Consider the following 23741-nt stretch of genomic DNA (forward strand, 5'->3'; position numbering starts at 1 on the left):
GGTGTCTCCCCACAGCAGCACAGCTGAGATTGGGAACTGAGCATGTGGGGACAAGCCGGTCACGTCCCAATATAAGTGTTAACAAATGAGGGTATGATGTGAAAACAGACCCAGACAAATCTTGTATATTGTCAAAAGATCCCTGTTTATAAATAGTGGCACAAAACTAGTGTTTGGCTGATTTCTTCTTAAGTGTTTACATGAGGGAAGCACTAATGTAAAAACAGTATGAAACTGAGAACTAAGTGGGTACTTTTCAGTACTGGTTTCACAGCAGGAGGTTTACTTTGTTAACATGCCACCTTTTTACAGCTTTAATATGGTGGTATAATTTAAATGGGGCTTCGTCAAAGCTGAGCAGACCCATTATGATCTGAATTTACTTCCTTGTGACAGTATTATAAACCAAACTTCGCCTGATTGTAGTCTCTTATAGCTTTTGCCCCTTTCAGTAGGGTAACCCATTGGTATCTTACTCCCTAATTTTCTATTATCTTTGATTTTAGAGCCTTTTGGAGCCATTTTCAAAATTATTGAGCTTTGTGATTCAGAATGGAGTCTTCAGCCTTACGTATCTCGTTGAATTGTGTGGACTGTGTTATCGAACATTCAATAAGGTAAAATTGGACCAAACTTTCCATCTGAAAAGAATGGGTTTGTTCATTTAGGAAGAAACATGTATGAGAGCAAATCAATCTAAATGATTAATAATAGTACATTTTATACATTTTGAAGAAATCTAAACCATTGTAAAGCATTCTTGTAATCAATACTGTTTTGCAGTAGATGAAAGTTACGTGACCGACATGTATGGATGCTGTAAACAAATTATGTAATGTTGTTTTCCACTGACTTGCAGAAATTATAGCCCAGATTTTGCTGGATCGGGGCTTGCTCCGTTAGTTAGACTTGCTTGTGCATGTTTCAGTTTTAAAAATTTTTTACCCATAAAGTTGCTGGAAGTGCGAGCTGCTAAAGGCACAGCGAGGGCAACAGGGCATCTGGGACTTTGGTGAACAAGGGGACATACAGTGTATCTCCTTAACCAATCGGATTAAACAATTGAGAAATAATCCGAGGAAGGACTGAGAAGGATGGTGAGTTAGAGTGGGTGAATTCAATATCAAATCAGCTACAGAAAGAAATAAAGTGGGGGGAGGGGGTCATTTTAACCCCCAAAAGAGGTGGGTTTGGGTTGGGTGGGATGTTAAAATGTAAAATATATCAAACCCAATCCAACCCTACTCGAACCTGCCTAAGTCCGGTTTTAACGGCGGCGAGACCAGAGGTGTCAACCAACCCGCTCCCAGGAGGTAGGCTCCTCATTTAAATATTTTAGTGGGGCTGCCTGCCTCAGATTTAATCTCTCTCCCAGCTTTAACGCTGGCCAGCCAGATTTCTGGGCCTCTGGAAACCCGGCAGCAAAAGAGAGGTGAGGCATGCTGCATGAACAGGTAAGTGCTATTCCAGCACTGCATGTGGGCCAGGAAGAGCAGGAATGTTTCCTCCAGGCCTCTCAAGCAAATCTATTATCCACTCCACGCAATCAGCCCCCCACACCCCTGCGATTGGACCCCTCCGCGATCGGACCCGATCCAATAGAATGCTACTAATTGACCATTCAGGCCCATATAAAGTTGTCTTCATTTATTTAACACCCTCTCAACATATTACAATCAACAAAATAATGGCTGTTTAATGAGACATATTGGGCTGAATTATAATGGGAAAGGAGGTTGGGGGCAGGGGAGTCTGAAGAGGTCGGGAAACATGGTAGAACGATTTTCCCCCAAGCCCTGCCAACTTTAACAGCAGGGCCTAATTTGCATGAAAGGCTTCTGTTTCTCAGCTGCAGCCATCCAGATTGAGAGGCTGGCTAGCTCCGGGTGGGTAGGCTTGTGGCACTACAGCACACAGAGGAAAGAGGGAGGGAGGAATTGTGTGGGAGCCAGGGTTGGCCAGAGCAGCAAGGCGAGGGATGAGGGGTGTCTGCCGAAGATCGGGGGCAATGGGCCACAAAGCGGACAGAGGAGCGGGGTGGAGGCCTCGTGGAGGCATCAGAAGATGGGGGTGGGGTGGGCGGGCAATCGGAGGCCTTGTCATGGGGTCTCCAATCGCGGGCGTTGGTTATTGTGTTCCTAACACAGATGAGACTGCACACAGGGAGGTTAAAGTAACAGTGACCTCAGTCTTTAATAAGACACTCCAGAGTGAGGAACAGGCCTTAGGGGCCGGCTTATATACAGTGCTCCCAGGGGATACGCTCCCTGGTGGCGGAACATGGGAGTGCATGCTTTACAGATGCACAACACCCTGGATTCAGGTGGTAAGGTGTAAAGGCACTTACCTCCTGGATGCAGCAGTCCATGCCTTGCTGTAACTACTGAGTTTTACGAGGTGTTTCAAACCCAACCAGCTACAGTGGAGGTTAAAGATGAGGCTTCCAACCTTATTAGAATATTTAAATAGACCGCCTGCCTCCTGGTAATACCGTAAGTGGGTGGGTGGAGGTGGGTTCGTCGGGATTCACATTTTTAACACTTTAACTACCCCACGCTTCCAACTCGCCCATTTTTTAAAGTTATTATTCCCCCCATTATTGCAGTAAAAAAGAAAGACTTGCATTTCTATAGCACCTTTCATGACCACTGGATGTCCCAAAGCGTTTTACAGCCAATGAAGTACTGTCACTGTTGTAATGTGGCAGATAATTTGTGCACAGCAAGCTCCCATAAACAGTAATGTGATAATGACCAGGTAATCTATTTTTTAGTGATGATGATTGAGGGATAAATATTGGCCAAGACACCGGGGATAACTCCCCTGCTCTTCTTTGAAATAGTGCCAAGGGATCTTTTACGTCCACTTGAGAGAGCAGGCGGGGCCTCGGTTTAATGTCTCATTAGAAAGATGGCGCCTCTGACAGTGCAGTACTCCCTCAGCACTGCACTGGAGTGTCAGCCTCGATTTTTGTGCTCAAGTCTCTGGAGTGGGACTTGAACCCACAACTCAGAGGCGAGAGGGCTACCCACTGAGCCGCAGCTGACAGTGGGGTGGATTGTTAGTACAAATTACCCTCCAAGTTCTCCAAAAAAACATGTTTCCCTCCTTGCGGCCAGTTGTTCGTATTGCTTATCTGCATTCCTTCTTGGCAATGAAAATCTTTGATTCTAGGTTTTCTCATGCATTTGGGGCCTCTGCATTGACAGGGCAAATCATGGATACAGATGACCAGATTAGCCAGTTAAATTTCACTACTTGCACATCATGCGACACAAATTTAAAAAAAGAATGCCACATATGAATCTGTTTATCATTTTAAGTATAACTAACTGGGAAGGAGTATTTTATATCAAAGTACCCTCCCCATCTCCTCCAAAAAACAACTCAGCCATTCATTTAATCATTGGGCCTTTGCCAAGCAAATTGCACCAGTGTTTAAGATTTCTTGTGGTGGCATGGAGTAGTAGCCAGTGATGGCAAGGTTTGTAATAGATGCTCAGCCAGCTATTTGAAAGCAGCCATAGGTTCCATTGGTTCTCATAGTGTTTTGTGCTTGTTGTATTTTGCAGGAGCGGGATAAATTCTACCTGTCGCGAAGTGTGGTAGTGGAACTGTTACAAGCACTGAAGCTAAAGTCTCCATTACCTGACACCAACCTGTTGCTGCTGGTACAGGTAAAGCTCTGTTCAAATATTCTGAGTTAAGGTGCATTTTATTTATAAATAAATTTGTAAAAGTTCATCCTACTGAATAAACTGACTTCAAATTGCTACACACGATGACTAAACCTGCTTAGTTTCAGCTAAATTTTTTGAAGTAATGTAATCAGAATTATATGGGCTAGACATTCCACTGTGCTGGCTATCGGCCAAAAATTGGGCATTAGCCTGCCATTTTCGCCGAGATATGGGCACTAGCCCAGTAATCTGAAGTGGAAAGTTTAGCCCTACATGTTTAATAAGAGTACAGCAGAATGATGGTGAAATGTCTTCCAAAGAAAATGGTTCTTTACGTATGTTTGTACAGATATTCTTCTAAAGTTTATTATTAATGAAATGATTGCAGTAAGCAAACATATTGCACATTTCATTTACTAAATGTGAAAACACAAAGAAGTATGATAGCTCCAGCAGGAAAAGCTGGTCAGAATGTGTCCATTTGGTGTATCTGTTACAGCATTAATTATGAGTTTTAAATTGCTCTGTAATGCAATAAAGCTTCAGATTTCGTGCCTTGGTTTGTACAGAGGAGATGGGAAGGGTGTGTGGGAGCCCGATAGCGGTTAGAGTTAGAGTCCGTGCCTTGTTTTTAAGCTTTTTCCAACTCATGCAGTGTTGGGGTCTCACTGAGATGGTGGTGGGTAGCATGCTGCTGGGGGATGGAGTCGAGACCACTCGAGTTGAAGGCAGAGTCTCGATTGAGGAGATCTTCGAAGTGCTCCTTCCAGTGGGCCCTGACTGCCTCGGTATCCTTGATGAGTATTTCCCTGTTCTTGGCCAGCAGTGGGGTGGGGCCTTGCGTATTTGGCCCGTTGGTGGCCTTGACTGCGATGAAGAATCCTCGCACATCATGGCTGTCGGCCAGCTGCTGTATCTCCTGTGCTTTCTCCATTCACCACCTGTTCTTTAGGTCCCGGGTTTTTTGTTGGACCTCAGCCTTGAGCCGTCTGTAATGCTGCTTTGCTGCTCCCGCATTGGGTTGTTGTTTAAGGCTCAGAAATGCCCTGCGCTTGCGATCTATTAGCTCTTGGATCTCCTGATCATTCTCATCAAACTAGTCCTGGTGTTTCCTGGTTGAGTGACCGAGCGACTCTTTGCAGACACTGGTTATGGAGGCCTGGATGGCAGACCAAGCGCTGTGGGCATTCTGCGTCTCGGGCCGTCAAGGCACACCAGGTTAGCTGTGAGGCGCTGGCTGTATAGGGCTCTCTTAAGCTGGGTCCTTAAGTGCTCCGGCATTGACTTTTTTGCAAGATCCTTCAAATCCCCTGGGAGGACAGATGCACCAACATCAGCATCCTCATCCAGACCAACATCCCCAGCATTGAAGCACTGACCACACTTGATCAGCTCCGCTGGGCGGGTCACATAGTTCGCATGCCAGACACGAGACTCCCAAAGCAAGTGCTCTACTCGGAACTCCTTCACGGCAAACGAGCCAAAGGTGTGCAGTGGAAACGTTACAAGGACACCCTCAAAGCCTCCATGATAAAGTGCGACATCCCCACTGACACCTGGGAGTCCCTGGCCCAAGACTGGCCTAAGTGGAAGAAGTGCATCCGAGAGGGCGCTGAGCACTTAGAGTCAATGTCGAGAGCATGCAGAAATCAAGTGCAGGCAGCGGAAAGAGCTTGCGGCAAACCAGTCCCACCCACCCCTTCCCTCAATGACTATCTGTCCCACCTGTGACAGAATCTGTGGCTCTCGTATTGGACTGTTCAGCCACCAAAAAACTCACTTCAGGAGTGGAAGTAAGTCTTCCTCGATTCCGAGGGACTGCCTATGATGTTGATAGAGTCCGTACCTTGATTTGTACAGGGGAGGTGGGAAGGGTATGTTGGGAGCCCGATAGCGAGCGATAAACCTGGCAGAGTCGGGGACAGGGAGGCCTCATTTGAATTAATATTTTCAAAGTCCCGCTCGACACCCGAGCTGATTGACTATCTGGCCAGTGGGCGGCAGTGGACATCTGGCAGCAGGAGGCTGCAGCCGGGGAGACATGGGAACGGTCCCCAGTGGTCAATGGGAGGCAGGGTGGGAAGGCTCTGGTCATGATCAGGAGAGGGGTGGCCTGGCACAAAGGAGGCCCAAGGCTGCCTTGTGAGGCCTGGAGTTGCATTCCTAACCCTCCTGGCTCACAAGAAATCCTAAAATAAAACTTTAAAACTTACCTGCTGGGCTTCTTCTGCCCCACCATCCGGCTCACGGCAGGTTTGCCTGACGGGGATGTTGTCACTACTCCACTACTCAGGCCTTCAGGTCCTGATGACATCATTGGAGATCTGCATATTTAAAGTAGGACCTTTAGGTTCTTAAAAGTGGAGAGAAATATAGAGAGGAAGAAGGGTTTAGGTCCTCAGTTCCAAAGAGTGAAAGTGAGGCTAAAGACTGTGTCACCAATGGAGAGCAGGAGCGATGCACAGGAGGCTACAGGCAGAAATATGGGTGTAAGGTTGGAGAGGCATCCAGAGATAGGACGGAGCAAGGTCATGGAGGGATTTGAAGATTAGGAAAGTTTAAACTGTAATGTTTTGGGAGCCAGTGTATGTCAATGAGGACAGAGGTGATGAGAGAGTGGGACTTAGTATGGGACGGGAAACAAGTAGCTCAGTTCTAGAGTTCATGGAGGGTGGAGAATGGGAGGCCAGCGAGGGGGTCATTGAGAAGTCACGTCTAGAGGTGACAAAAAAAAATGGATTTAGGTTTTGGTGACAGAGGGATGCAATGTTTCAGAGGTGAAGTAAATGGTCTTAGTGTTTTAAGGGATGTGGGGTTTGAATTTTAGCTCTGGGTCAAGTCAAATGCCAACATTATGAAAGGTCTGGTTCAGCTTGAGCAAGCAGATAGGAAGGGGAATAGAGTCAGTGATGAGGGAGCAGCTTTTATGATGGAGGCCGAGAAAGATGTTTTTGATATTCCTGATACTCAGTTAGAGAACATTTTCATTCATCCATAACTTGATGTTGGACAGGTAATTTGACAGCGCAGAAGTGGTTCTGGGTCAAGGAATGTTGTGAAGAGCTGGGTGTCTTCAGTATCAGCAGAGCTGGTCTCCAGTCGTTTTGGTTAATCCTTGCCACTGGACCAAGACCTAGCTCTGTCAAGCCCGTGTGGTGGCTGGTGTGCAACGGTCACCACATGTTAAAGAAATTCACGCACAGGCATCTTCCACTCTTCAATATGTAGTTCGGGACCTGAAATATTAGGTCCTTCATTAAAACACCTGTGAACTCATCCCTTTTTGGCGTGGAAGCAAGTCATCCTTGACATGAGGGACCGCCTATGATCTTGTTTTCTTCAGTATGCATATGCAAACTGATCCTGTGCTTGTAGCTAGTTTGGCCAAGTGACAACATGTAGGAACTATGCAAAAGCTGTCCATGGAACTGGAGGGATGGAGGAAAAGTACTGAGTGAAATTCCCCAGGCCCCACTGTTGGGACCGCTACTGTTTCTGACTACTAGACAAAGACACTCAGCGCAAAGTGGTCAAATGTGCTCATGGAACCAAATTGGGAGGAGCAATGGAAATGGTCTTGGAAGCAGCTCAAAAATTACAGGAGTTGGGCAAAGTAAGTATGTGACCAAATGAATAATTTATATTTACTGTATTAAATTATATTTAATGTGGACAAGTGCAAGGCACTGCACATAGGAAGGAAAAATAAACAACAAACATATTCCACGAATGATGTTGAAATAGCTGAGGATAATTTTGAAAGATACTTGGAAGTCTTAGTAAACTCAACATTAAATATGTTTAATCAATATATAGCACCAATTAGCAAAGCCAGTAGAATGTTGAATTACATAATGAAACCAGCTGACTATAAATTAGAGGAGGCCCTGATCAAATCTAGAGAGCTCTGGTAAGACTGCACATTGAGTACTGTGTCTAGTTTTGATCTCCGAGGCATAAGGGCAGTATTTAAAGAAAGAAAGACTTGGATTTATATAGCACCTTTCATGACCACTGGGCTTCTCAAAGCGCTTTATATGTAATGAAATACTTTTGGAGTGTAGTCGCTGTTGTAATGTGGGAAACGTGACAGCCAAATTGTGCACAGCATACTCCTCCAAATAGCAAGGTGATAATGACCAGATAATCTGTTTTTGTTATGTTGATTGAAGGATAAATATTGGCCAGGACACCAGGGGATAAACTCCCCTGCTCTTCTTCGCAATAGGGCCATGGGATCTTTTACATCCACCTGAGCGGCAGACGGAGCCTCAGTTTAATGTCCCATCCGAAAGACGGCACCTCAGACAGTGCAGCATGCCCTCAGCACTGCAATGGAGTGTCAGCCTAGATTTTTTTATGTTTTAAGCAGATTTTAAGCACTAGATCAGTGCAAAGAAGACTTTCAAGGCTGATCCCCAGTATTAGAGATTTGTGTTATGAGGAAAAGCTGGAGAATTTTTTTGTTTCCCAACACATGGAACAGACTCCCGTATAGATTAGTGGAGTCAAAACCTCGAACTATTTAACAGACAATTGGCTGCTGCAATGCAGGTAACTGTCGGGATCTTCTAGATAAATGAATTGAGACGAGCCGAATGGCTACCCTCATCCATGATTATCTTATGATCTTTGAGGACCAGGAGGCATAACGCACCATGGTCATAATCACAGAGAATATCATTCATGGGTAAAGAAAAAAAATCAAGTAAAATTGCTGAAACAGTTGAGCAGTACTTTCCGTGTTTTATAACTAGAATGAGTAAATGGCAGCCTTGTGCAGTAGTGATATATGTTCGCTGACATTTGAAGGTTGCAGTTACAGAATAATGGGAATATGCTAATAAATGGCTTGAAGGCTGATGTGAAAACTAATGGATCTCTCTCTTGTTCTTACTAGTTTGTTTGTGCAGACGCTGGAACAAAAATAGCTGAATCAACAATTCTGCAGAAACACATGATTGCTTCTGTTCCTGGAGTAAGTATTAGACATAGACACAGCTCTTCATTCAAAATGTTCCAAAGGATTTGAATATATATATATAATATATATAATATATATATTATATATATATAAAATTATATGTGTATATTTATATATGTAAAATAATTTATAATGTGTGTGTACATACATAACTAAAATATTGAATAGAATAACTTGTTAAAAATTTTCTGTCAGTTTTAAATTGCTGTACAACATCTTGCAATTTGCTGCAATTCTGGTTTATAGGACATCTGCTCTCTCTCAAGAATATTATTGTTGATGAAAACAATACAATTATCATCATGGTATAATTTGTGATTTTGCTAATGGGTACTTTCCACTTTCCTCACTGATGTATATAATTGGGAGTCAACACTAATGGCAGTGAAATAGAAGTGAGTGCAAAATCACATTAATTCTGTGTCCGTATAATTCACAGTGATGTGTGAGTTGTGCTTATGATTGTCGCCAATGAAGAATGAATAGACGTTGCTGCAGAGGTTGACTACCTTACTTGCTACTATTTCGATTCCTCTCGACTACTGCAAGTAAATCTGCTCCTAGTGCTCGTGGCAAGTTGTTGATGAAACTACTCCTCTGAGTCAGTTCTGATGAAGGGTCATCGTTAACTCCGTTTCTCTCTTCACAGATGCTGCCTGACCTGCTTGGTATTTCCAGCATTTTCTGTTTTTACCTCTGAATCAGTGTCGTTCTGTAGGGCTCTGGCAGTGAATTAAATAACTTAAATACTCCAGTGTGAATGACCTTTAAAAGACCTGGATAGTGAAAGATATATTTTAAATTTGCGCTCCTACTCACTTTTTTTTCTTCATCATAAGTTTAAAAAATGTTTACATTAATTAAAGCCCTGTGTTCTTAAGGTAAGAACTCTTGTGAATCTTGCTCTTGAATATGGCAATACAGCACGTCAGTTAAGAATACTTGAGGAAGGCTTCTGTTTCCATTTCATTCAACACGTCTTGAATTGTAAATTGATGATAACAGTTTTAATCATTCATATCAACTAGACTTTGCTTAGATTTTCCAATAAACTACCATGTGATAATGAAACCAAATTAAAATGCCAGTACTATAATGATTCTTCTAATATTTAATATTAGAAAAAGAGAACAGGCCATATAAAATAGTAAAGTATTACCCATAAACTTGAATTATATCCAAAGAACTGCTTTTTTGTTGTATTTGTGGTGTCCTTTTCTTTGAGGAGGGGGAGGGTTAGCATATGGCATAATAGGATACAGCTTGAGGCAACTGCAGCAATTATAGATCTCATCTGAATTTGACACTGTTGACAGCCAATGAACAAGTGAAAGATTTTCCAATATCTAATCCATTTCTCAACAATCATAACTCAGCAAATAATGTTTAGATCTAAATGTAAACTTCAAGGGAACAGAGCTTTACTGCTTCTGTTCCAAGTGGAATTTTTGGATTCATACAGAACACTTGACGTGCAGTTGCAAGATCCTTTGTTCCTGGTGTAACCATGGAAATCTGCTTGAAGTGCTAGACCTCCTGTGATGCTGCTCCAGGCAAACTCTTGTCTAGCTCAATTAACCTGGTCACATCTCTCCAATGTTGTAAGCGGATTTAGAATGGAGTAGGGTATCCTCATCATGATTGTAGCATGTTCAGTCAGAGCAAGAGATCAATTTTACCTGCATCCTGACAAAAACATTACAGGGTATTCCCGTAGTGAGCCTAATACAAAACTGAAATTGATGATGGTCACAAGTAGGCCTGAATGTTCTTGAGGATTCCTAATCCATTACTAGTCTGGTCACTTTTTCCGCTAGTATAATTTGTATGTGATTAACAAGTGAATGATCTGTATCGAAGGAGTTTGGTTCCCCTTACAAAGTGGACAAGAGTTATATCTGCCAGTTTCTGAGAGTAGATTATGAGAGTAAACTAGCACAAGATATCAAAACAGATAGAGTTTCTACAGGTACATAAAAAGGAAAAGAGTGGCTAAAGTAAATGTTGGTCCCCTAGAGGATGAGACTGGGGAATTAATAATGGAGAACAGGGAAATGGCAGCGACTTTGAACAAATATTTTGTATCGGTCTTCATGGTAGAAGACACTAAAAACATTCCAATAGTAGATAATCAAGGGGCTACAGGGAGGGAGGAACTTAATGTAATCACTATCGCTAATGAAGTAGTACTCGGGAATATAGTGTGACTAAAGGCGAACAACTCCCCTGGACCTGATGGCTTCCTAGGGTCTTAAAAGAGGTGGCTGCAGAGATAGTGGATGCATTGGTTGTAATCTACCAAAATTCCCTGGATTCTGGGGCGGTCCCAGCGGATTGGAAAGCCACAAATGTAACACCCCTATTTAAAAAAAGGAGGCAGACAAAAAGCAGTTAGCCTAACATCTGTCATTGGGAAAATGCTGGAGTCCATTATTAAGGAAGCAGTAGCAGGACATTTGGAAAAGCATTTTTCAATCAAGCAGAGTCAACATGGTTTTATGAAAGGGAAATCATGATTGACAAATTTGCTGGAGTTCTTTGAGGATGTAACGAGCAGGGTGGATAAGGGGGAACCAATGGATGGGGTGTATTTGGATTTCCAGAAGGCATTCGATAAGGTGCCAAATAAAAGGTTACTGCACAAGATAAAAGTTCACGGAGTTAGGGATAACATATTAGTATGGATAGAGGATTGGCTAACTAACAGAAAACAGAGTCGGGATAAATAGGTTATTTTCCGGTTGGCAAACAGTGACTAGTGAGGTGCCGCAGGGATCGGTGCTGGGGCCTCAACTATTTATAATCTATATTAACAACTTGGATGAAGGGACCGAGTGTAATGTAGCCAAGTTTGCTGATGATACAAAGATGGGTGGGAAAGCAAATTGTGAGGAGGACGCAAACAATCTGCAAAGGGATCTAGACAGGTTATGTGACTGGGCAAAAATCTGGCAGATGGAGTATAATGTGGGAAAATGTGAGGTTATCCACTTTGGCAGAAAAAAAATAGAAAACCAAATTACAATTTAAATGGAGAAAAATTGCAAAGTGTTGCAGTACAGAGGGACCTGGGGCGGGTCCTTGTGTTTTATGCCTGGGGGGCATGAAACATAAAAAGTTAGTATGCAGGTACAGCAAGTAATTAGGAAGGCAAATGGAATGTTGGCCTTTATTGCAAGGGGAATGGAGTATAAAAGCAGAGAAGTCCTGCTACAACTGTACAGGGTATTGGTGAGGCCACACCTGGAGTACTGCTTACAGTTTTGGACTCCATATTTAAGGAAGGATATACTTGCTTTGGAGACTGTTCAGAGGTGTTCACTAGGTTGATTCCAGAGATGAGGAGGTTGACTTATGAAGATAGGTTGGGCCTATACACATTGGAGTTCAGAAGAATGAGAGGTGACCTTATCGAATGATAATGAGGGGGCTTGACAAGGTGGATGCAGAGAGGATATTTCCACTCATAGGAGAAACTAAAACTAGGGGACATAGTCTCAGATTAAGGGGCCGCCCATTTAAAACTGAGATGAGGAAGAATTTCTTCTCTGAGGGTTGTGAATCTATGGAATTCTCTGCTCCAGACAGCTGTGGAGGCTGGGTCATTGAATATATTTAAAGCGGAGATAGATTTTTGAGCAATAAGGGAGTAAAGGGTTATGGGGAATGGACAGGGAAGTGGAACTGAGTCCATGATCAGATCAGCCATGATCTTATTGAATGGTGGAGCAGGCTTGATGGGCCAAATGGCCTAATCCTGCTCCTATTTCTTATATTCTTATGTTCTCCATATCACTCATCATTTCACAACTGAGAGAGTAACTCTTCCCAGGTATTTGGCAAACTCACAGTGTACCTGAACTACAGAATTACAAGAGGTAAAAGTGAGATTGACTCACTTTTTAATACTTTCCTCCTCTCATCATGTGGGAAAGTAACTCATCTTTACTTTTCGTGACAAGCTGATATTATTAGGAATTCAGTCTGGGAAAGAGCAGCACAAACTGTGTCCTAGTCACTCTACGCTGTGGCATTGGCATACTTCTATGTTGCCCTGACACTCAGTACTGCAGAAAATGTATGTGTCGGACTTTTTTTTTTACAGAAAGTTATGTATGATACAACATATAAGGCTTCAAACATTGAAATACATTCACAGATTTTGCATTTGTACATTTGTCATTAGATAGTGTAACGTGTAGTTTACGGTAAAAAGAGAGAAAACTTTTGTCATTTTAATAATCCTCCCCACCTAATTCCACTCATAGCAGCACTGCCTCACTGTGGTGGGCATCAGTGGAAAACATTTGATCTGGTTCACATACCAGGGGTAAATCTGAATATGGCGGGAATCGTGTCACGCCCTGGTGCCCCATTAGCGCCAACGGGAGGCACAAATGCACCGAATTTCTCCCCTTAGAAAAACCTTAAAGTCTTTTAAAAGTTATAACTATACAGTACTTAATTTATGGATATTTTATTTGCAGAAACTATATAGATAATTATGTTGGCATAAAGAGACTCTGCTAAACAGAAATATAGCATTGTTTTTTTTATTCGTTCATGGGATGTGGCAAGGCCAGCATTTATTGCCCATCCCTAATTGCTCGAGAAGGTGGTGGTGAACCGCCGTCTTGAACCACTTCAATCCGTGTGGTGAAAGTACTCCCACAGTACTTAAGGAGGGAGTTCCAGGATTTTGACTCAGCGACGATGAAGGAACGGCGATATATTTCCAAGTTAGGATGGTGTGTGTCTTGGAGGGGAACAGGTATTAGTGTTCCCATGCGCCTGCTGTCCTTGTCCTTCTAGGTGATAGAAGTCATGGGCTTGGGAGGTGTTTCCAAAGAAGCCATAGCAAACTGTGTTGAAATCTACAAAGTTTATCCCAATTAAAGGATTATTAATCAGTCACAACAATTTGGTATCTAGTTATCTCCTAGGATGATCCATCTTGTAATGTTGCATGTACTTAAGATTATGTGCTTGATGGCAATGAAATAATACTTGAAAAATGTAGTCTGGATTTATTGTCACACTTGAATATCTTGACACTATCTAAAATCACTGCCGACTCATCTGAAAACCTTGTACAGTTTTAGCACGAGGTCTGTCATGTCAATAAAGTTGACATGGCTGGCCTTTTGAAAAATTGCAGTAGCTGCTGTGCTTCAAAGAACAAAGTTAAATTACCACTTGGACACATCCCTGAAAGGGAGACATAACTACAACAAATATGTTTGAGAAGTTAATAAATACACTCTAGATTTTTTGTGTGTATAATATTGTATTATAAATAATGGGCCTGAAATCCTGGTCTCCCCGGGTCTGTGCGGAGTGTGTACGGACCTGGCGAGACATCGCAAAAGCCGTTTTTCAGCGTGCAATGCGCATGTGCTGAAAACCGGCTTTTCCGATCTGTCAAGTTCTGGCTTGACAGATCCTCCATATCCCCACAGCCAGGACATTTGCAGGGGCAAGATTGTGCTATTTTCCCATCTCTTGCCCAGCAAATGTCCTTAAAACTCTTGCACCTGGTAAAAGCAGGCACATAGCCTATTTTTACTAGCGTAAGAATTTTACAATATATTTAAAAAAATTTAAAACACATTTTTACGTTAAAAACCCTGCCCACTAAGGTAAGTTCATTTTGAACCCTAATTACAAAACCTTAAAAAAATCAGAAAAATATTTTTTCTAACACATTTATTAACTTTAATTTCAATTCATTTTATATGTGAGGTGTGTTTTTTATTTTTTATGTTGTGTTTAGTGTGTTTTTTCCCTCATATTAATAGCAATGAGAACTTGTAGATACGGAGTTCTCGTTGCTATTAATGAGAATACTGTACCTGATTGTGGTTGTGCACTCACACGTGACTGCATGTTCTGCATTCGAACCTCAAGGACTGGAGCGCGCTTCGCAGCACGGGGAGAGAAGGCCTCCGGGACCACCAGGTAATTTCATAAAAATTCTCGGGTCGGAGGCGTTCTTCCGAAACAAGCCTCCAACCGGAATTTCAGGCCCATTAGGTATAAATAGATATTCTATATAGAATTTTTCACATGTAAGATATAGTATAGATTTTTTGTGTATAATATGCTACTATAGATAAAAACTCTTAAGACATTATCATAAACTTTGTTATAAAAGGGAAGACACATCGTAAGCCTCAGATAATATTGAAGCAAAGTGTTTAATAAAGCTTCAGATTAAAACATAAACAATGAACCAAAAGAGAGAGTGAGGCACAGTTGAGCAGCCATGTTATTACTTCTTATAATATGCATCCATTTGGAGCTTGTACAGTCAGTTTTTTTTTGTTTTTGGTGATTTTTTTTTACTGGAAACAAATGTCATGATATGATAACAGCAGGCTCCACACTTGAACCACATTGTTTAAACTGAATTGTATTATTCAGTGTGATTTGTACCTGTGTACATGTTGTACGGCTTGATCTGCGCTGCTATAGTATTTAATTTATTTCACTGGATTTTACTGGGATAAATCACAGTATACATATCATACAACCCAATTTTCAACATTTTATTTTACATGTTACTTACTTGAAATGACTCATAAAAGATTTAGACATTATAACGTATGAGACTTCTATATTCCAGTATTGTTTATTGAACCAGCTGATATATGTTGATGGAAAGTACCACCTATGCGTATTTTTCGCAATCAAAGCTCCAATTCTGTTAGTGTCTGGGAGAGAAGGGAGTAGAGAATAAGGGAGGGTTACAGAATTTGTGAAAAGAATATTCCTGATATTAATATGGTGACTGAAAATAAAATTTTACTGGATATTACAATTCATTCTGAAATTTTCTATATTAAGCACGTATTGTAAACCAATTAAAATATGTTTGGGCATGCTGCAAGATTTTAACTGTATAATTCACAAGAGCGGAGCTTGAGCAGTTTATCTAATCACAAATCCCAGACTCTGTTGTAGTCTGCAACATAATAGCAGCAGGTATATTGTTTCACTAGATAGTCACGGTTCTGGATGTTATTGCCATCTTTGTTAATTACAAATATCAGAGAATATGCATACTATAATAATTATTGAACAGTGTGCATTATTGCATTAAATAGTGCATTGGCAATTTACTATTGATATAATTTCTGTAATTTATCAAAAAATCTAGTTTATTAAATGGGGAGAAAAAATAGTTTCTTCTAATGTTATTGTATTTTATTTTGTGTTAAAATTCTGCAGTGATTTAGACTTAGGACCTCTAAAGGATTGGTTTCCATTCAGAAAGCATAGTTTGAATTCCTATCTTTGACAGATACTTGAGTCGAGCTACACTTTATTGCTGACATTCTTCACTTGGCAGCTGCAGGAGTGGCTTGTGTTGAAAGCCTGTCCTGCTGGATATATCAATCTGTCAGCTGGTGGGTAGTGACCTTGGCGATGGGCATGGAGAATTCTATTGTAAATTGCTCCCACACCTAGTTGAAGGAGGCTGGTGTGGCCTTGTAGCACTGTAGTGAAGGAGTAGAAAGAAAGCATAATTGCAAATATATATTACCTTTCAGGACGTGCCATAGCACTTCACACTGCAAATGAGGTACAGTCACTGTTGTAATGTAGGGAAACATATCAGCTAATTTCTACACAGCAAGATTCCACAAACAACCACCACCAACAACAACAATTAGTATTTCTTTTAACGCCCTTAATGTAGTGAAACATCCCAAGGTGCTTCACAGGAATATTATGAAATGGAAAATTTGACTCCAAGTCACATAAGGAGAAATTGGAGCAGGTGACCAAAAGCTTGGTCAAAGGTAGGTTTTCAGGAGTGTCTTGAAGGAGGAAAGAGACGCAGAGAGATGGAGAGGTTTAGGCAGGGAATTCCAGAGCTTAGGCAAACAGAAGGCACGGTCACCAGTGGTTAGTAATTTAAAATCAGGGATGCTCAAGAGGGCAGAATTAGAGGAACGAAGACATCGCGGGGTTTTTTGGGGCTGAAGAAGATTACAGAGATAGGGAGGGGTGAGGCCATGGAGGGATTTGAAGACAAGGATAAGAATTTTGAAGTTGAGGCATTGCTTATCTGGGAGCCAATGTAGGTCAGCAAGCACAGGGTTGATGGGTGAGCGGGACTTGGTGCGAGTTAGGACACGGGCAGTCAAGTTTTCAATGAGCTTTTTGGAGACGGTGGAGGGATTGAGAGAAGTGGTAGTGAGGTAGAGCTGGTAACCAAGAGTAAATGGCCTGATTCTGTGTTTTATTGGTGCCTGTTCAGGGATAAATGTTGGCCACGACACCAGGAGAACTCCCCTGCTCTGCCTTGAATAGTGTCATGGGATATTTTGCAGCCACCTGAAAGAGCAGACATCAGTTTAACATCTCTGAAAGATAGCACCACTGACAGTGCAGCACTCTCCCAGTACTGCACTGAAGTGTCAGCCTAAGTTTATATGCTCAGATCTCTAGAGTGGGGCTTTATCTCACGACCTCCTCCCTCAGACACGAGAATGCCACTACTTAGCCAAAGATGACACAATGAGGGGGAGGGGGGTAATGGTGGGGTAAAATGCCTTTTCATTATTTTAGGCTGCAAGCATTCCATCTACTGATATGTATTTTAGTTAATCAGAAAATTGTATTGAGTTTAAAAAGTGTTCTTAAGCACTGGAGAGGAACTGGGAGGGGAAAGATCCAGTTGATATGGTCTTCGTAGGTACCAGTGACATAGGTAGGACAAAGAAAGAGGTTCTGCTGAGGGACTATGAGCAGCTAGAGGCTAAATTAAAAAGCAGAACCACAAAGGTAATAATCTCTGGATTACTACCTGAGCCACGAGCAATTTTGCATCGGGAAAATAGGATTAGAGAGATGGCTCAAATATTGGTATGGGAGAAATAGGTTTTGATTCATGGGGTACTGGAAAAAGTATTTGGCAAACTAATGGGACTAAAGGTGGACACGTCCCTGGACCTGATGGCCTGCAGCTTAGGGTCTTAAAAGAAGTGGCTGCAGAGATAGTGGATGCATTGATTGTAATTTACCAAAATTCCCTCGATTCTGGAAAGGTCCCTGGAAAGGGGAAGAGTGACCGTAATATGGTAGAATTCTTTATTAAGATGGAGAGTGACACAGTTAATTCAGAAACTAGGGTCCTGAACTTAAGGAAAGGTAACTTCGATGGTATGAGGCGTGAATTGGCTAGGATAGACTGGCAAAGGATACTTAAAGGGTTGACGGTGGATAAACAATGGCAAACATTTAAAGATCACATGGATGAACTTCAGCAATTGTATATCCTTGTCTGGAGTAAAAATAAAATGGGGAAGGTGGCTCAACCGTGGCTAACAAGGGAAATTAAGGATAGTGTTAAAACCAAAGAAGAGGAATATAAATTGGCCAGAAAAAGCAACAAACCTGAGGACTGGGAGAAATTTAGAATTCAGCAGAGGAGGACTAAGATTTTAATTAAGAGGGGGAAAATAGAGTACGAGAGGAAGCTTGCAGGGAACATAAAAACTGACTGCAAAAGCTTCTATAAATATGTGAAGAGAAAAAGATTAGTGAAGACAAACGTAGGTCCCTTGCAGTCAGATTCAGGTTAAATTTATAATGGGGAACAAAGAAATGGCAGACCAATTGAACAAATACTTCGGTTCTGTCTTCACGAGGAAGACACAAATAACCTTTCGAATGTACTTGGGGACAGTGCGTCTAGTGAGAAGGAGGAACTGAAGGATATCCTTATTAGGCGGGAAATTGTGTTAGGGAAATTGATGGGATTGAAAGTCAATAATCCCTGGGGCCTGATAGTCTGCATCCCAGAGTACTTAAGGAAGTGGCCCTAGAAATAATGGATGCATTGGTGATCATTTTCCAATAGTCTATCGATTCTGGATCAGTTCCTATGGAGTGGAAGGTAGCTAATGTAACACCACTTTTTTTTTTAAAAAAAAAAGGAGGGAAGAGAGAAAACAAGCAATTATAGACTGGTTAGCCTGATATCAGTAGTGGGGAAAATGTTGGAATCAATCATTAAGGATGAAATAGCAGCACATTTGGAAAGCAGTGACAGGATCAATCCAAGTCAGCATGGATTTATGAAAGGGAAATCATGCTTGACGAATCTTCTGGAATTTTTTTGAAGATGTAACTCGCAGAGTGGACAAGGGAGAACCAGTGGATGTGCTGTATTTGGGCTTTCAAAAGTCTTTTGACAAGGTCCCGCACAAGAGATTGGTGTGCAAAATCAAAGCGCATGGTATTGGGGGTAATGTACTGATGTGGATAGAGAACTGGTTGGCAGACAGGAAGCAGAGAGTCAGGATAAACGGGTCCTTTTCAGAATGGCAGGCAGTAACTAGTGGAGTGCCGCAGGGCTCAGTGCTGGGACCCCAGCTCTTTACAATATACATTAACGATTTAGATGAAGGAATTGAGTGTGATATTTCCAAGTTTGCAGATGACACTAAACTGGGTGGCGATGTGAGCTGTGAGGAGGCTGCTAAGAGGCTACAGGGTGACTTGGACAGGTTAGGTGAGTGGGCAAATGCATGGCAGATGCAGTATAATGTGGATAAATGTGAAGTTATCCATTTTGGGGGCAAAAACAGGAAGGCAAAATATTATCTGAATGGCAGCAGATTAGGAAAAGGGGAGGTGCAATGAGACCTGGGTGTCATGGTACATCAGTCATTGAAAGTTGGCATGCAGGTACAGCAAAGCAGGTGAAGAAGGCAAATGATATGTTGGCCTTCATAGCTAGGGGATTTGAGTATAGGAGCAGGGAGGTCATACTGCAATTGGACAGGTCCTTAGTGAGGCCTCACCTGGAATATTTTGTTCAGTTTTGGTCTCCTAATCTGAGGAAGGACGTTCTTGCTATTGAGGGAGTGCAACAAAGGTTCACCAGACTGATTCCAGGGATGGCAGGACTGACATATGAGGAGAGACTGGATCGACTGGGCCTGTATTCACTGGAGTTTAGAAGGATGAGAGGGGATCTCATAGAAACATATAAAATTCTGACAGGACTGGACAGGTTGGATGCAGGAAGAATGTTCCCGATGTTGGGGAAATCCCGAACCAGGGGACATAGTCTTAGGATAAGGGATAGGCCATTTAGGACTGAGATGAGGAGAAACTTCTTCACTCAGAGTTGTTAACCTGTGGAATTCCCTGCTGCAGAGAGTTGTTGATGCCAGTTCATTGGATATATTCAAAAGGGAGTTGGATATGGTCCTTACGGCTAAGGGGATCAAGGGGTATGGAGAGAAAGCAGTGAAGGGGTACTGGGGGAGTGATCAGCCATGATCTTATTGAATGGCGGTGCAGGCTCGAAGGGCCAAATGGCCTATTCCTGCACCTATTTTCTATGTTTCTATGTCCCAGCGGATTGGAAAATCACAAATGTAATGCCGTATTTAAGAATGGAAGGAGACAGAAAGCAGGAAACTATAGTCCACTTAGCCTAACACCTGTCATTTGGATAATGCTGGAGTCCATAATTAAGGTAGTAGTAGCAGGACATTTAGAAAATCATAATAGTCAAATAGAGTTGGCATGGTTTTATGAAAGGCAAATCATGTTTGACAAATTTGCTGGAGTTCTCTGAGGATGTAATGAGCCAGGTGGATAAAGAGGAACCAATAGATGTGTATTTTAGTTTCCAGAAGGCATTCGATAAGGTGCCACATAACAGGTTACTGCACAAGAAAAAAAAGTTCACGGGGTTAGGGGTAATATATTAGCATGGATCGATGATTTCTAACTAACAGAAGATAAAGGGCCCAAGTTTCCACATGATTTGCGCCTGATTTTTAGGAGCAACTGGTAGAGAACGGACTATCTTAGAAATCGCAATTTTCCACATTTTTTTTCTGCAGTTCTAGTCAGATAGAACAGTTCTATTTTGGAACAGAATTTTTTCTTCAAAGGAGGCGTGTCCGGCCACTGACGCCTGATTTCAAAGTTTCCACAGTGAAAACGTACTCCAAACTAACTTCGAATGGAGCAAGTGAAGATTTTTGTAGAACTGAAAAAACCTGTTCTACACATTAAAAAATCAGGCCCAGGTTACAAATTAGGCGTAGGGAACAAGGGGGGAGGGGAAGGGAAGTCATTAAATTCTACAATAAATCCTTATTTATACTTCTACAAATATTATACGAATAAATCCAACCTGAATAAACATTTATAAGCAAAGAAAAGATTAAATAAACCATCTTCCTACCTGTGTGAAAGTGCTTCAGGCACGGAGAATTCTGCAGTCAGCCTGAGGCGCCCGTTCTTCCCTAGGGGGGAGGGGGGGAGGAGGCGCCCGTTCTTCCCTAGGGGGGTGGGGGGGGGAGGCGCCCGTTCTTCCCTGGGGGGAGGGGGGGGGGGAGGCGCCCGTTCTTCCCTAGGGGGGTGGGGGGGGGAGGCGCCCGTTCTTCCCTGGGGGGAGGGGGGGAGGAGGCGCCCGTTCTTCCCTAGGGGGGTGGGGGGGGAGGCGCCCGTTCTTCCCTGGGGGGAGGGGGGGAGGAGGCGCCCGTTCTTCCCTAGGGGGGAGGGGGGGAGGAGGTGCCCATTCTTTCCCGAGGGTGGGGGGGGAGGCGCCCGTTCTTCCCTAGGGGGGAGGGGGGGAGGAGGTGCCCATTCTTTCCCGAGGGTGGGGGGGGAGGCGCCCGTTCTTCCTGCGGGGGGGGGGGAGGAGGTGCCCATTCTTTCCCGCGGGTGGGGGGGGAGGCGCCCGTTCTTCCCGCGGGGTGGGGGAGGAGGTGCCCGTTCTTTCCCGCGGGGGGGGGAGGAGGCGCCCGTTCTTCCCGCGGGGGGGGGGAGGAGGTTCCCGTTCTTTCCCGCGGGGTGGGGGGAGGAGACGCCCGTTCTTCCCGCGGGGGGGGGGTGGAGGCGCCCGTTCTTTCCTGCGGGGTGGGGGGAGGAGGTGCCCGTTCTTTCCTGCGGGTGGGGGGGAGGCGCCCGTTCTTCCCGCGGGGTGGCGGAGGAGGCGCCCGTTCTTTCCCGCGGGGTGGGGGGAGGAGGCGCCCGTTCTTTCCCGCGGGGTGGGGGAGGAGGTGCCCATTCTTCCCGCGGGGGGGGGGGGGGGGGGGGAAGGAGGCGCCCGTTCTTCCCGCGGGGTGGCGGAGGAGGCGCCCGTTCTTTCCCGCGGGGTGGGGGTAGGAGGTGCCCGTTCTTTCCCGCGGGGTGGGGGAGGAGGTGCCCATTCTTCCCGCGGGGGGGGGGAGGAGGTGCCCGTTCTTTCCCGCGGGGTGGGGGGAGGAGGCGCCCGTTTTTCCCTAGCGGGGAGGAGGCGCCCGTTCTTCCCGCGGGGGAGGGTGGAGGCGCCCGTTCTTTCCTGCGGGGTGGGGGGAGGAGGCGCCCGTTCTTTCCCGCAGGGGGGCGGAGGAGGCGCACGTTCTTCCCGCGGGGGAGGGGGGAAGGAGACAGTGTGAAGGCTGCAAGTGCTGATGTGCTGATGGCAATGTGCTTTTATTAAAAAATGTTCAAAAATTAAACAGCTACAAAAAACTACAAAAATGGCCGAGTGCCAATGTTTCCTTCACACTGCGCGTGCGCGAACGCTCCAACGCGCACGCGCAGCGTTGCCGGCAGGAAAAAAAACTAATTTAAATAGTACCCGCCCCCTCCCACTTACAAAATCGGTGCGAGTGTAGGCTCCGCCCCCCTGGGCGCCGCGCCAGGCAGACAAGGAGCTGCAGAACGCTCCAGAATCGCGAGGTTTTTTTTAGGCGCCGTTTTAGGCGCGAAGAACGGGGGCCCAGCTCGGAGAGGCACCCGTTTTTTATCGTGTGGAAACTTGGGCCCAAAGAGTCAGGATAAATGGGTCATTTTCAGGTTGGCAAACTGTAACTAGTGGGGTGCCACAGGGATCAGTGCTTGTGGCATCAACAATTTACAATCTATATTAATGACTTGGATGAAGGGACCGAGTGTAATGTAGCTAAAAATTGCTGATGATACGAATTTAGGTGGGAAAGCAAGTTGTGAAGAGGACACAAAGAATCTGTAAAGTGATTTCGATAGGCTAAGTGAGTGGGCAAAAATTTGGCAGATGGAGTATAATGTGGGAAAATGTGAGGTTAACCACTTTGGTAGGAAAAATGAAAAAGCTAATTATTATTTAAATGGAGAGATATTACAAAATGCTGTAGTACAGAGGGATCTGGGGTCCATGTACATGAAACACAAAAAGTTAGCATGCAGGTACAGCAAATACTTTGGAAGGCAAATGGAATGTTGGCTTTTATTGCAAAGGTGATGGAGTATAAATGTAGGGAAGTCTTGCTACAGCTGTACAGGGCATTGGTGAGACTACACCTGGAATACTATGTACAGTCTTCGTCTCTTTATTTAAGGAGGACTATACTTGCATTGGAGGCAGTCTAGAGAAGGTTCGCGAGGTTGAAATCCTGAGATGAAGAGGTTGTCTCATGAAGAAAGGTTGAGCAGGTTGGGCCTATACTTATTGAAGTTTAGAAGAATGAGAGGTCATCTTATTGAAACGTATAAAATTATGAGCGGGCTGGACAAGGTAGATGCTGAGAGGATGTTTCCCCTCGTGGCAGAATCTAGAACTAGGGGGCATAGGTTCAGAATAAGCGTCTCCTATTTAAAATGGAGATGAGGAGGAATTTCTTCTCCCAGAGGGTCGTGAATCTTTGGAATTCTCTACCCCAGAGAGCTACGGAGGCAGGGTCATTGAATGTATTTAAGATGGAGATACAGATTTTTGCACGATAAGGGAGTTAAGGATTCTGGGGAGCGGGCAGGGAAGTGACGTTGAGGCCAAGATCAGCCATGATCATATTGAATGACGAAGCAGGCTCGAGGGGCCAAATGGCTTACTGTTGCTCCTATTTCTTAGTTCTTATTATGCATCTGTTACCAATTAAATATTGCCTATTTGTATATACTAACTTACATTTAATGTATCTTTGTAGTTGTTTGATTTGAAACAAGCCTGATACATCTTAAAATATACCATTAACTGTAAAATGAAAATAATGGTGTTTCAAAATGCACATTGAAAACTTAAGCAATAAATTACTTAACACAGGCACTATATAAATGTCAATTTGAAAGTGTCTGAA

General features: G+C 43.5%; 1 protein-coding gene across 1 annotated transcript in view; it reads left to right on the top strand.

Annotated features, from left to right (window-relative positions):
* The window catches only part of LOC139263437 (protein unc-79 homolog), a 253255-nt gene that overhangs the window by 207426 nt on the left and 22088 nt on the right, over positions 1-23741 (top strand). The window contains exons 40-42 of the mRNA XM_070879516.1: positions 507-617; positions 3573-3677; positions 8581-8658. Coding sequence (XP_070735617.1) covers positions 507-617; positions 3573-3677; positions 8581-8658 — 294 coding nt within the window. The remainder of the gene's footprint in view (positions 1-506; positions 618-3572; positions 3678-8580; positions 8659-23741) is intronic.

The sequence above is a fragment of the Pristiophorus japonicus genome, chromosome 4, assembly GCF_044704955.1.
Source record: "Pristiophorus japonicus isolate sPriJap1 chromosome 4, sPriJap1.hap1, whole genome shotgun sequence".
Classification (NCBI taxonomy): domain Eukaryota; kingdom Metazoa; phylum Chordata; class Chondrichthyes; family Pristiophoridae; genus Pristiophorus; species Pristiophorus japonicus.